Genomic DNA, 14,823 nt, shown 5'->3' on the forward strand with positions numbered 1-14,823 from the left:
GCTCACTCTTGCAGGCTCTTGTTTCTCTTCACCTTGAATTGTCTTAGGGACCTCTTTCTTTAGAAATGGATTGTGTAGAAAGAACCCTGGTCAGGGAGTGAGGATTCCTGGGTTCAGGCCTGAACTCTGCCACTGTCTAGTGTGTGACCTTTTGCAAGCTACCTCTCTGAACTTGAGTCTCTACCAAACAAAGGCTGACAAGAATAATAGTAAGAACTAACTGTATGATACATGGATTATTCCATTTAATCTAAACAACAACCCTTACTTTATAGATGAGGAAACTGAGGCTAAGAAATGTTAAGTAATTTTAAAGTCACAAAGCTAGAATTTGAATGCAGGTCTGCTGTATACATCAGGTACTTTTTGGGTTCCTAACACAGTGTACTCTAAAGTACCTGAGACCTTTTGTTTTAGAAGGAAACTTTTGAGCCATTTCATTTGGCTGATGCTTTACCATAATGCACCAGTCAGGGTTCTTAACTGCAAGTCACAGAAACCCAGTTCAGTCAGCTTTAAGCCAGAAAAAGGGGTTTATTGGCTCATGTATCAGGAAGTCCATGTATCAGCAAATGACTTCAGGCAAGGCTGGATCCAGGGACTCTGCTGATGCCTCTTTGTATGTCTTTCTCTGTTCCCTCTTTCTCAGGGGTCTCACCTATGTTGCAGCAAAGATGCGCACTGGAAGCCCCAGGTTGATATCTACCAGCTTAGTAAACATGGAAGAAGCAGAGTAATTCCAGCAGTAGTCCCAAGGCCGACTCACTGTCCCAGCTTGGGTCATGTGATAATCCCTTACTTAACCAGTCACTGTGGCACTGATCCACTAGGCCTTGGTTACTTTTCTTACCCCTGGAGCCCAAGACTGGAATCAGTGCCACTCAAACCACATGTAAAAAGAGTGGGTGAGGGGTGGCCCCGTGAAGGAAAATCAAAATACTGGGAATAAAAAAAATCAGAGATGTTAGACAGGCATTTTGGGGGGTAATAGAAACAGTTTATATATGTGATTTCCGAATTGTGTCAAGACACTCCCAAGGAAGTTATGCATAACTTATAAAAATATAGAATGTATAAGATAAAGGCAGGGTGGGGGAACCCCCTACCACTAGAAAGAAGCACACGTTTTGGTGGTGGCCATGGCTCTGTTGCAGTCTGCTGCATTGCCCACCAACTTGCAGTGTTCTTGGGCTAAGGCCCTATCTGAAAATACCACGAGATTCCATTGCTGGCAATTCTTGCAGTATGTTGACTCAGGAGTTGTGACTTCTCAGTTCCGGATCTTAACAACTCAGCCAAGTTGTGTTAAGAAAGCATTTCCAGCTGTTTCACAGCCGTGCTGGGACCTGGAGTCATTAACCTCATCTTCCCACTGGCACAGAGCTTGGGGCCTCAAGCTCTCAAAGGACAGGAGAGTCAGCAGATCCTGTAATCCTCCAGTGGAAACTTGCTAGTTTGTGTCTTCTATACATGGTATAAAAGGATGGTAATCAGATATATTGGAAAGAATGATCCAATGTTAGTGTGTTCCCCCACCCTTATCTTATACATTCTATATTTTTATAAGTTATGCATATCCACATAGTTAAAAATTCAAATAGATATGTACAGGAATTCTCATAACACTTGTTTATAGCATCTGAAAACTGAAACTTAAATGTCCGTCAGAGTCAGAGTGGACAGTTCCACTGAATACCCATAGAGTGGGGTATGAATTACAGAATGAATAAACTAGAGCTATGTGTAGCAACATCAATAAATGTTATAGAAAGAAAAGCAACATTGAAAGTTGTAGTATAATAAAGTATTATATGATACGAAAGTATATACAATGTGTAATATTCAGAACAACACTACATATTGCTTACTGATACATATCTATGTAGTACAAATACAAAGACTTAGAAAGGAGTGATATGGGCCAGATGCAGTATAGTGGAGACGTGGGCAGGGCCCTGGCAAGAAGCAAATGACTCCCCAAAAGGGTCTCACTGAAAAGAGTTTCAGGAAGGTGTTATTTACAGAGGTGCAGCAGTTTAAGGGTGAGGCCCCTGCTGCTGAGACCCATCCTAATCCTAAAGGGGCAGAAGTAAGGGGGCAGTCACAGAGCTTGGCCATAGTCCACTGCTGGGAAAGGTGAGCTGCAGGTCGGGAGCTGTGATGGTTGAAGGCTGCAGCAAAGCAGGAAGGAAGCAGGAGCAACAAATACCCTGCTTCTCTCTCCTCCTGCCTTCCTGTCTTGTCTGTGCATCCCACTGGCTAACCCCAGGCAGGAGGCAGGGTAAGGGAGTCCAGGAGATGCAGTCCACAGTGGTCAGCCTCCCAGGGCACAAAGACAGAACTGATCTGGGATGGGCAGAGGGACAGAAATAACCGGGATAGGGGTTCTCCTTTTTGGGGGCAGAGGATGGGGATCCCACCTAAAACATATATGGGCTTTATAAAACTATGTGCACTGTTATTTCTTAAACTGAGGGAGAGAATATGGTGTTAATGTTACATTTATTTTCTATTATATGTTTCTGTCTTTTTTTGTATGCCTGAAATATTTCATATTAGAGTGAGCAGTAGACCAGAAAGTAACCCGGCAGTACCAAAAGGCTCATAAACAAAACCAGGCTCACTATCTCTAGGCTCAGTGTCAGTCATTTACATGATTATGACTGCACAAATATCATTTACTGCAGAATCGAGTACTGTTGGCTAGTATTTCTCTTGGACATTTTGATTACATTTATATAGTTAGCATTTGATTCTTTACTGGCAATGTTTGCCTTATAATTATCTTCTCTTTTCCCCCTGAAGCTCCATCTTTAAATATTCTATCAACTGTGTTATTTTTTTCTCTGATTGGTCTTGAACTAGACAGTTGGGAGTTGGGGCTTGCTTTGTACTGCAGAATGGAGTTCTCTTCTGCAGCTGCCTGTCTGTTCTGGTGCCCTCAGCACTCTGGGTTATTTTTAGAGGTAACAACTTGATGTGGGAGTCAGTCACATTTAATAAGGTGGTACTCCTAGTGCTGTGCAGAGAGCTAACTCCCAGTTTTTGGTGTTTCCCATGTTCCAATCCACTGCTGCCAAATTTAGAAAAAAATAATGGTTTGGCAGTTTGACATTTTCTTTAGAAGTTAAACTTATATTTACCATACAGTCTGGCAGTTCCATTTCTACATTATCTGCCCAAGACAAATGAAAATATATGTCTACACAAAGACGTGTACATGAATGTTCATGGCAGCATTATTCATAATATCCAAGAAGTGGAAATAAGTGTCCAACAACTGGTGAATGGATGAACAAAATATGATGTATCTATACCATATTTTTATTGCTGAGTACCAATAAGAAAATACAAGTACAGATTTTTCCTGTTCTCCAAAAGTAGAGTGTTCCTGTGAAACCTTTTATAAGCTGAAATGGTGTGAAGTAAAGAGTATCCCCTGCTTTTTGAAAGTTCGCATTACTCCACTTTGCTGTTGGGAAAGACTTATGTTAGTACCTGTTTTTGCTAACCCAAAGAAATCTGAAGAGGATTTTTGCTTGTATGATAAAAGCCATTACTTACTAATGTAGGTCTTTTGAAAAAGTAAAGTGGTATAGCTCGAACATTCAGAAAATAGGGATACCCATATGTGCTACAATATAAATAAGCCCCAAAACATGATGTTAAGTGAAAGAAGCCAGACAAAAAAATGATATATGATTCAGTCTATATGAGATGTCCAGAATAGGCAAATCTAGAGGGACAGAATGTAGATTAATGGTTGCCAGAAACTGGGGGGAGGTGAGAATGGGGAGTGAGCTGGAATCTTATTAGGTGATGGAATTTTCTAAAGCTGGATATTGCGCAATTTGGTAAATGCATAAAAATCACTGAATTTGCACTTAACATGAGTGAATTTTATGGTATGTAGATTATATGTCAATAAAGTTGTGAAAAAATAATGGCTTAGGTACTTGGTTTGATAGAAAAATACCCAGTGTTGTTGTTCAGAGATCTATATTTTTGAGTGCTTGTTTAGTTACTGGCTTGATGAAGGATTCATTCAGCCTGACTCCAGGTCCTTGTTTTTGGTGTCTTTAACATGACAGTGCCCAGAGCAAGAGCTTGGTAATAATGAGTCCAAGATTTGCAGCTTCTCTTCTTACCTGGTGTGGTAACTTTGCCCAGAAGGAAAGCTTTGTTCTTTGGCATATTAATCTGGATTCTTCCATTTGCCTCTGAAATGAAGACATTCAACCCAAGCTGACAAAGCCAAACAGAATAAAATGGCATTTGTTTACTTACATAATTGGGAAGTTAAAGATGTACTGCCTTCTGGTATAAGCTGATCCAAGGACTCAGACGAAACCATCAGGGTTCAGCCTTCCTCTACTGCTGTGCCCTGTTTACCTGTTAAATTGGGTTCATCCTCAGGCAAGACAGATGCATTAGCTCTGAGCTCATACCCTGCTACCTTCAAAACTAGTGGAAAAAGAGTTTTCTCTTTTCAGTAGTTCTAATAAAAACCCCACGACTGAGTTTTGTTGGTTTTGAATACCCATCCTTGAATCAACCAGCTGGGTTGGGAGGCTGATGCTCTCAATGGCTAGGCCTGGGTCAATATGCCATGGAACCTGGTGCAGGGTCAGCTCTGTGCCTAGCCAGATCTCATGGACTGAGTGTAGGGGAGGGGTGGATCTCCAGAGAAACTACTAGGGACATTAAACAGAAGGGGAATGGCTGCCTAGTTGGCAAAAACAACAGAAGGCTGCCATCTGGTGATGAGTTCCATTTGAGACCACAGGGCCAAGGTTGATTGGATGAAAGGCAGGATTGGATTGCCTCAGTGTGGCTCATCCTGCTCCTGGAAAAAGCATCTCAGAGCACTGTTCCAGTTGAGGGTCTGCTGGAGACACCCTCGTGCAAAATAGCCAGGGACCCAAGGGAAGACAGGAATTGTGTCCTTCCCACCTTCCAGAACCACTCCATGGACACTGCAGCAAGACACAGCTGTTGTAAAATGGTGCAGCTGCTGTGGAAAATGGTATGGCATTTCCTCAAGGTAAACAGAATTATTATATGATCTAGCAATTCCACTTCTGGGTATATTCCACAAAGAGGTGAGAATACAGACTCGAGCAGATACTTACACAGCCATGTTCGTAGTAACATTATTCACAATAGTAAATTTATGTAATAAATTACATAGTAAGTTACATTTTTCACATAGTAAAGTTATTCACAGCCAAAAGATGAATGGATAAAGAAAGTGTGATATATCCATATAATGGAATATTATTCAGCCTTTAAAAGGAAGGAAAGTCTGTCACATGGTACAATATGGATAGACCTTGACAACATTATGCTATGTCTAAATAAGCCAGACACAATGGGAATGTAAATTAGTTCAACCATTGTGAAAAGCAGTATGGAGGTTCCTCAAAAACCTCAAAATAGAAATACCATTTGACCCAGGAATTCCACTTCTAGGAATTTATCCTAAGAATGCAGCAGCCCAGTTTAAAAAAGACAGATGCACTCCTATGTTTATCACAGCACTATTTCCAATAGCCAATAAATGGAAGCAACCTAAGTTCCATCAGTGGGGATGAATGGATAAAGAAGATGTGGTACATATACACAATGGAATATTATTCAGCCATAAGAAGAAAATAAATCCTACCATTTGCAACAACATGGATGGAGCTAGAGGGTATTATGCTCAGTGAAATAAGCCAGGCGGAGAAAGACAAATACCAAATGATTTCACTCATATGTGGAGTATAAGAACAAAGAAAAACTGAAGGAACAAAACAGCAGCAGAATCACAGAACCCAAGAATGGACTAACAGTTACCAAAGGAAAAGGGACTGGGGAGGATGGGTGGGAAGGGAGAGATAAGGGTGGGGAAAAAGAAAGGGGGCATTACGATTAGCATGTATAATGTGTGTGGGGGGCATGGGGAGGGCTGTACAACACAGAGAAGACAAGTAGTGATTCTACAGCATCTTACTAAGCTGATGGACAGTGACTGTAATGGGGTTTGTGGGGGGGACTTGGTGAAGGGGGGAGCCTAGTAAACATAATGTTCTGCATGTAATTGTAGATTAATGATAACAAAATAAATGAATAAACGAATGAACAAACGAACAAGCAAGCAATCAAGTCTGGAGCCACATTCATAGAGACAGAAAGTAGAATGGTAGTTGCTAGGGACTGGGAGAATAGGAAATGGAGTTGTTTGATGGGTTTGGAGTTTCCGTTGGGAGGATGAAGAAGTCCTGGGGATGGATGGTTGCACAACAGCATGAACATATTTAGTGCCACTGAATTGTACACTTGAAATGGTTAAGATGGTAGATTTTATGTGTATTTTATTACAATTAGAAAAATAAAAATTTAATGATTAAAATGATGCATTTTATGTTGTATATATTTTACCAAAATTAAAAAAGAGAGTGAGAGACAGTTGTCTGGGAAAAAGTTAGGGTCCAGGAAATGAATTAATCCTTCCTACGATTTGTGGGATTGGCATGAAGTGGAATCAAGCAGAGATGGGGTGTGGATAAGGAATGCCCTGGGAGTAAAGGTGGAGAGAGTCACACTGAGGGCCTTGTTTCTGACTCCCCCCACCCTACATTGTATGCCTCATGGCTGGCAAATCCTGAGCCTGCAGCCGAGGACAGGAGTGGATCGGATGTGTAGTCTCCAGTGTTGGAACTACCGTGGAAAGTGGCTCTAGCCAATGTCAGAGAGTAGGAATGATTCAGTGTGCCAGGGGACAAAATTATGGGAAGGTCCATTGACTTCCCATCCCTTTCCAGTCTGCCTTAGGATCCAGCAGAAAATGTCCCCATCAGAGCATTAGAAACGTGTCTGTAAAAATGTAAATGTGGATGGAGAGCACTGAGTGTTGGTGCTGTGTGGACAGCTGTTATATGCTGTGGGTAGGAGTGTGAATTGGTATAGCCACTCTGCAGGCAGTTTGTCAAGATCTGTTAAACTGAAAACAAGCCTGTACCCTCTGACCCAGCAATCCCACTTCTCTCCCCCAGGGAAATACTTGCACGTGTGCCCAAGGAGGCAGTACAAGGATATTATTCAGTGTTGCATTGTTGGTTATTGTCAGAGACTGGAAACAACCTAAATATCCAGCATTAGGAGAATGGCTAAATAAACTGGGGTATATCCATAATATGAAATCCTCACAGCACTAAAGTGAATGAAGTATATCTGTATATTCTTATGTAGTTAGATCTTGAAGACATGTTGACTGAGAAAAGAAGGTTGTCAAATCATATCTATATTCTAATACTATTAATATATTTTTAAAAATCAAAAGTATGTGCATTAGGGTATAAGTTATGCTGCTATAACAAAGAAATGCTCAAATAAAGACTTAACTTAGGTAGCTTCTTTCTCACACAACAGTCCAGAGGGAGGCGTGGCCCAGTGTGAATGGTGTTCCAATTATCTGCTGCTGCATAAAATAACTATAATTGCATTTTGCTTATGGTTTTTGTGGGTCAGGAGTTTAGACCAGGTATACTGTGGATAGCTTGACTGTGCTGTATGATATTAGAGGCCTTAGTTGGGAAAACTTAAATTGCTGGGAGTAGCTCACATGGCTGGGACTGGAGTCATCTGGAATCATTTACCCCATGTCGGTGCCTGAACTAGATTGACAAGGTTTGTCTTAATTGTGACTAATGGTCAGAGTGTCTACATGTGGTTAGGGTTTCTATACAGCATGGTAGCCTTAAGATAGTTGAACTTTTTGCTCTAAGAGTGAGTATTCCAGCAAATAAGGTGGAAACCATATGGCTTTATGTGACTATTTCTTAGAAATTGTATAGTGTCAGTGCTGCCATATTTTACTGGTCAAACCAGCCACAGCCTATGTATATTTTAGGGGAGGGAACAGAGACCTCACCTCTCCATGTGAAGAGTGCTAAACAGTGGGCTAGCATGCTTTAAAAACATCGTAGGGAGGAGGGCGCTGTCACATGCAGCTACCTGGGATCCAGGTTGGTTTGGCCCAGGAAGGGGAGGTGGACCATTTGCATCATGTGGCTTCCAGCTCTGCTTTCAGGGTAACCAGACCCACTGTTGCCGTATCTCAGCCAGAGAAAGCAAGAGTGGAGGGCAAGCAGTTTCTTATAAAAAATGTGGTTCAGAAGTTACCCACATCATTTCTGCTTGCATCCCACTGGCTAACTCTTTGTCATACTGCTACACCTGGCTTCAAGGGAGACTGGGAAATGTCTGTAGCTGGATAGCCATGTGCCTGTTTACGACTTGGGGAGGTCCTATTAGTAAAATGAAGCAAAGGATAGTAAGTATTAGGGACAACTGGTTTTTGCAGTATTTTTCATATACATGCATATATATTTGTGTGCGTAAAGAAATAGGTCTATATAGAAATACATGGGTACATAGACTGCAGACTGAAAGGATATACAGACAAAGGTCTAGAAGAGATTGGTAACAGTGGTTACTTCTGGAGAAGGGAGAGAAGGTGGGATAGGGGTATATTTAAAACCTACTTTAGCCATAGCTATAGTGATTTAATTTTTAATGAGAATAATGTGTTCATATTTTACTTGTGAAATTAAATACTAATTAAAACTGGAGAGGGCCTGATGAGCATCAGGCTGCTAATGTTGCAGTTTTGGTCTTATCTCTTTATGGTGGGACCCAACACCAAAGAATGCCAGGAGATAGCATGGCCCTTTATCTTCCAGGAGCCTGAGCTGGCACTGCCAGAGGCTCTCATGCCAAAATGCCATCTTCTCAAAGGCCGTGCAGTCTAGTCAGGGTCTCCTGGCCCTGTCCTCTCTGGCCAGTTCTAGAGGGTTCCTTTTATTACCAGCAGATACTAGTTGAACATAGAGGGTTGTTTTTGGCCCTGAAGAATTCAAAGTGATTAAAACGCAGCCTCTCTCTACAGATGACTTATTAATAACGGATAGTAAGCTGGTTACTGTAGTGGAGAAAGTGGGTTTCCTGGCAATCAAAGCAAACATCACTGACACTGTGTCCCTCCTGATGGGAGATGCTGATGACAAAGCATCACTTTAGTGGCATGTCTGCCCCAAATACATAACCAAAATCCAACTGTGAGGAAATATCAGATAAACCTAGGTGAGGGGACATTCTTCAAAAGAACTGAACTGTACTTTAAAAATGGCATTGGCATGAAAGCCAAAAGTTGAAGAGCTGTTCTAGACTAAAGGAAACTAAAGAGATGTGAGCAGTGGTACAAGGCAGGAGACTGACCTGCCTCCAGGATCTGGGGGAGTTGCCATCAAGGGCAGCTAGTAAAATTTGAATTTGGATGGTATTTGAGGTCATAGTATTATATTGAATCAAGGTTACATTTTCTGTATTTGATAATTGTACTGTGGCTATACAAGAGAATGTCATGTTCTTAAGAAGTACTCGCTGAAGTATTTAGGAGTAAAGAAGCATGTTGTCTACAACTAACTCCCAAATGGTTTAGAAAAGGAGTAGGCCAACTTTTTTGGCAAAAAGGACTAGTAGTCAAGATTCTAGGCTTTACGGGTCATATGGTGTCTGTCACAACTACTCACTCTGCCATTGTGGTGCCAGAGCAGCCTTAGACAATATGTAAATGAACGGGTGTGGCTGTGTTCCAATACATTTATTTATGGATACTGAAATTTCAATTTCGTATACTTGTCACATATTATAAAATATTCTTTTGATTTTTTTTTTCCAACCAAAAACGATTTCTAGCTTACTGCCCATCTGCCTGCACAAATCAGGGGGCCAGATTTGGCCTGTAGGCTGTAGTTTACTGATGCCTGATACAGAAAACACACACACAAACGGAGATAAAGCAAATGTATCATAATGCTAACAGTTGGTGAATCTGGGTAAAGGGTATAGGAGAAGTCTTTGTACTCTTATTACAATTTCTTTGCGAATTTGAAGTTATTTAAAAAATTAAAAGTTAAATAAAAGAGAGACACAGTGTTCCTCTCTGGGGACCCTGGAAGGAAAGAGTGTGGATACTGTATGCTTCCCGGGGACCGAGGCCTCTCATCTGGGGGCCATACCAAGTGAGACTTGCTCACAGCATTCTTTGATGTTGCATCTGATTGTTACCTAGTCATATGTCACTGCCTTTACTTCTTCCTTATTTTCTAGTTTAATCTTCGTATCAAGGGATCCTGCTTGGCAGAAATGAGCATTTGGGCTTCTGGCCTTGCTATTTGACCATCCCTTTTTTCTCTCCCTCCACCCAAGAAAACAGCCACTGTAAATATGTTCATTGAATTAATGTTTTTAATTTCATAGCCTCCATTTCACATACTGTTTTCTCCAAATTGTTGTATTTATCCTAGATGGTCAGAAGTTGAGAGGGAGTGGATTGTCTCCCTGCATGTGGCATTATTTTGGAGGAAGTGCTGTGGCATCAGTGTTGAGAAGTCACTGTGTTCCATTCCCCCTGCATTGTGGCCAAATCTCTTGTATTTCCCCTGGCTTTGTGGTCCTCAATGATTACTTCTAGGAATGAGATACTGAGTTGATGGCAGTGACTGCCTGTGGTAGGGAAGGCTGCCTATGAGGGAAGAGCTATGTCTTTTTCTTAGTTGACTTAGCAAGGGCTCACTTCATTGCCAGAATTAGAAACCCAACACAAACTGGCCTAGGGGAGAAGGAATTTATTAATTCATATCACCAAGAGTATTGGATAGATAGCATTACATTCAGACCTGGCTAGATCCAAGAGCTGAAATGATGCTGTAAGAATTCTGTCTCTTACCATGTCTCAATTCTGTTTTCCTGTTTGGCTTCATTCTTAGGCAGGCTGCCCTCACTCAGCAGCCTCAGGTATACATTTGATCAGATTAGCGAACTGAGAAGAAAGAGAGCCATTGCTAAACCAGTACCAGCCTGAATCCCAGAGCTGACTCTCATTGGCCCAGTTTGAGCTCAGTGTGTTCACCTCTGATCCATCAGCCAGGGAATTGGAGGACACTGATTAACCAGGCCTGGATCACATGCCCATCCTTGGCATGGGGATGGAATGTCAAACCATCTGGACTAAGAATTGATGATAGGTGGCCCCTCAAAGGCATATTTGGATGCTGTTACCATTAGAAGGATGGGATCTGGGCAGAAAAAAAACAGTTTATTATCACACAAGTGCTGTGTTTTACTGCCTTCCCTGAATTTCGAAGCCACATCTTTGATATTGTAGTTGTGTCTTGTAGCTGTCAGACTGTAATCTCTAGTCATATCCCATTGGCACAAGCAAGCTATGAAAAATGACCTATTCACATTCTCTCATATGCCCTGCCTGGTCTCCTTCGTCCCTCAGGAAACTCACAGGGTCTACAGGCAGAAGCTGGAGGAGCTGACTGCACTCCAGACTCTGTGTAGCAGCTGCATCAACAAGCAGAAGACACGACTAAAAGACCTGAAGCACACACTCCAGAGGTAGGTGTGGCTGCAATTTAAAGACTTCTGGTTTTAAGGGACAGAAACCCAACTCAAAGCTGACTTGAGCAGAGAAGGGAAATTTTAATGGAAAAAAACAGGCATTGCTGGATCCAGGGGTCAAAGTGTGTTTTTAGGAATCTGTTTTTTTCTTCCAAATTCTGCCTTCCTCTAGATTGGTTTCGCTCTCAGGATAATTGTTCCTTCATGGTCACCAGAATGGCTACCAGCAGTGCCAGGCCTATATCCTCCAGCCTCACTTCCTACTGGCTTGGCCATCCCAGAAGAATGAGAATTTGTTTTTCTTTAAAAGTTCTGGGTGTGATCCTCATTGACCAGAACTGGTCATACCTCTGTTTGTGAACCAATCACTGAGATCCTGGTTAAATAAGGCTAGGTCATATGCTTAGTTCATAGACCTGGGGGATGGGATGACCTACGTGAACCATGGTGGCGGGTAGGGGAGGAGGATGAGAGGTAGTGTCCCAGAGGAAAGTTGTTATAAGAAGTCCTGTTGAGCAGGTCAACGGCAAATATCATTTTCATGGATGTGGGGGCTCACCCCACCTAGGAATCTGGCGTTAAGAAGTCTGGCATGCCTGGTGGGGACATACTTGAGTTCACGACTTAGCTAGGTTCCTGAGGGCAGGATCACATGCTCACATCCGAATCCTCATGTCTTCATTGTTTGGGTGCTCTCATCCCCACAGGTGAAAGAGTTCAATGGATGCTGTAACCCTCACCCTTCCAGGCAGGCAGGGAAACTGAGGCTCTGAGAGCCTTGTCCCAGGTCACTTAATTGGGCCTCCATTCCAGAGTGTGTGACTCCTGGTCAATTCTTCCTTTCCTTTGTGGACAATTTTTGGTGAGGTTATGACTATACCCCTAACTTTGGCTAACTATTTGGAAATGGAGGACCATTAGTTGTGGGGTAGAATATGGATGGTTCCATGTAATGCTATCTCCACTCTTGGAAAAACACATCTTACTGATGGCAAGACTCAGAGTCTTTTATCAATCTGGGGTTTTTCAATCTCGGCACTCTTGATAATTCTTTGCTGCAGGAGGCTGTTGTGTAATATTTAACAGCATCCCTGGCCTCTCTCCATTAGATGCCAATAGAACTTTCTACCCTGTTGTGTTAACTAAAATGTTCCCAGACAGTGTCAAGTGTCCCCAGTGGAGAACCACTGGGTTAGAGGGTAGACCCATGAGAACCCTACTATTCTGAGAGTCTGTTTACTGACTTGTTTTTGTAGTTTTGAGAGTTAAATGTCACCAGAGAATGACAGCCAGGCCTTGATGGTTGACTGCTTATATATTCAAAGTGCTTTCCTGCTGTCCTCTTAATAACCTTCAGTTTATTCCTTTAGACTAGGGAGGACAGTATTACCAGTAGACATCCATTGTATTCATTGATATCCTTATCATCCTCAATGCGTTATGTTGCATTTACTGACTTAACCATCACAGTGGTATTGTCAGTGAGGTAGGCCTGATGCTATCTCCTGTTATTAGGTATAGAAAGTAAGGCAGAGTGGTTAAAGGACTTTGCCAAGGTCACAAGGCTAGCAGAGAGCCAGCCTCAAATTCAGAGAATACAGATGGAAAACTGAGGTTGCAAGAAGCATTGAGATGGAAAGATAGGAGAGCAGTGCCCAGAGTTTCCAGATTCTTCCTCTAGTCTTGAGTAATGCCCCTGCTTCTCCTAAGCCCACACCTCTGACTACAGGTACAAGCGCCATGCCAGCCGGGAGGAAGCAGAGCTTGTTCAGCAGATGGGTGCCAACATCAAGGAGAGGCAGAACATCTTCTTTGACATGGAGGCCTACCTGCCCAAGAAGAACGGGTAGGAACTGGGAACTCACCTCTTCCCCTGCCAAGGGCAGGTGCCCAGGCCTAGAATACCTAGTCTGTATAACTCCCACCTCCCTGTTCACAGCACAGAAGCTGGACACAAAAGGCCACATACTGCATTAGCTTATTCACATGAAATGTCTATAACAGGCATATCCATAGACATGAAGTAGATTTGTAGGTGCCAGGGGCTGGGGGAAGGGAGGAATGGGGAGTGACTGCTGATGGGTACAGGCCTTCTTTTTAGGGTGATGAAAATATTCTAGAATTAAGTAATGGTGATGGTTGCACGACATTGAGAATATACTAGAAACCATTAAATTGTATACTTCAAAAGGTGATGTTATGGTATGTGAATTGGATCTAGATTTAAAAAAGGGAATGTTCATAGCAGCTTTATTTTTAATAGCTCAAAGCTGAAAACAAGCCAAATGTTCATTAATAGCAGAATGAAAAACTAAGTTGTGGTATCTCGACTCAGTGGGATACTACATACAATGAAAACTACATACAATAAAGGAATTACTGATGCCCAGACAACATGGATGAATCTCACAGACATAACCTTGAGGGAAAGGAAGCCAGGCATAAAATAGAACATGCTGTGTACATTATGTGAAGTTCAAAAATGGTCAAAACTAATCCATGGTGATGGGAAACACAGCAGTGGTGACCCTTGGTGGGCAGGGAGCATAAAAGAGTCTCCATGGGCTGGAAGTTTTTTATTCTGTGATCTGGGTATTGGTTCCATGGATATGTAAGTATATAAAAATTCATCATGTTGTATACTTAAGACTTGTGCACTTATGAAACTTACACCTTAATTTAAAAAAGAGCCCTTTTGAAATTGATGTGGAGATTGTTCACATGCCTTCACCTCATTGGCTGGAACTTTGTCACATGCTCACATTAACTGCAAGGGAGGCTGGGAGATAATGGTCTCTAAGCCAGCTACAATGGGGGGAAATGGGTTAGTCCTGTCCTGTGTCACAGTTGTCACATTCTCTAATCATTATTCTCACTTGATGTGAGAATTTTACTGTGTGCTAAGCATTTTCCAACATCCATTGCTCAGTGCATGCTTATTAAACTTGAATGTTTTTTGTTTGGGGTCCTATTCCCAGAGCTGTTAAGGAATGTGTCAGCCCTCACAGGTCTTTCCTTCCAGGCTCTACTTAAATCTGGTCCTCGGCAATGTGAACGTGACCCTTCTCAGCAACCAGGCCAAGTATGTATCCCAGATCCCCACCTGGTTTTACAGAATCCAAGGCATTTTGCTCTTTCAACTTAGGAGAGATGGACCAAGCTAGCTTTTTTGCATAAATAAAAAAGTAACAGTTGGAGCCCTGGCTTTTCGTCTTTCTGACACTCTCCTCCGTGGGGAGACCACCTGGGAGAGGTTTCCTTCCTTCATTCACAGAGTTGGCAGATGGGACTGCCACTTTCCTGTGAGAAATGGGCGCTGCTCTATTCCAGGCCTTCTCACACACTTTTCTCCTAGGAGGCAGGCAGTCC

General features: G+C 42.2%; 1 protein-coding gene across 3 annotated transcripts in view; it reads left to right on the forward strand.

The window, feature by feature from the left end:
* Positions 1–14,823, forward strand: part of TMEM120B (transmembrane protein 120B) — a 32,557-nt gene that overhangs the window by 3,729 nt on the left and 14,005 nt on the right. For 2 of the 3 annotated variants that reach the window (XM_036929178.2, XM_036929177.2), the window contains exons 2-4: positions 11,333–11,451; positions 13,184–13,300; positions 14,477–14,536. In XM_036929178.2, coding sequence (XP_036785073.2) covers positions 11,333–11,451; positions 13,184–13,300; positions 14,477–14,536 — 296 coding nt within the window. The remainder of the gene's footprint in view (positions 1–11,332; positions 11,452–13,183; positions 13,301–14,476; positions 14,537–14,823) is intronic. The other variant, XM_036929179.2, reaches the window with a different exon arrangement.

Source organism: Manis pentadactyla, chromosome 14 (assembly GCF_030020395.1).
Source record: "Manis pentadactyla isolate mManPen7 chromosome 14, mManPen7.hap1, whole genome shotgun sequence".
NCBI lineage: Eukaryota > Metazoa > Chordata > Mammalia > Pholidota > Manidae > Manis > Manis pentadactyla.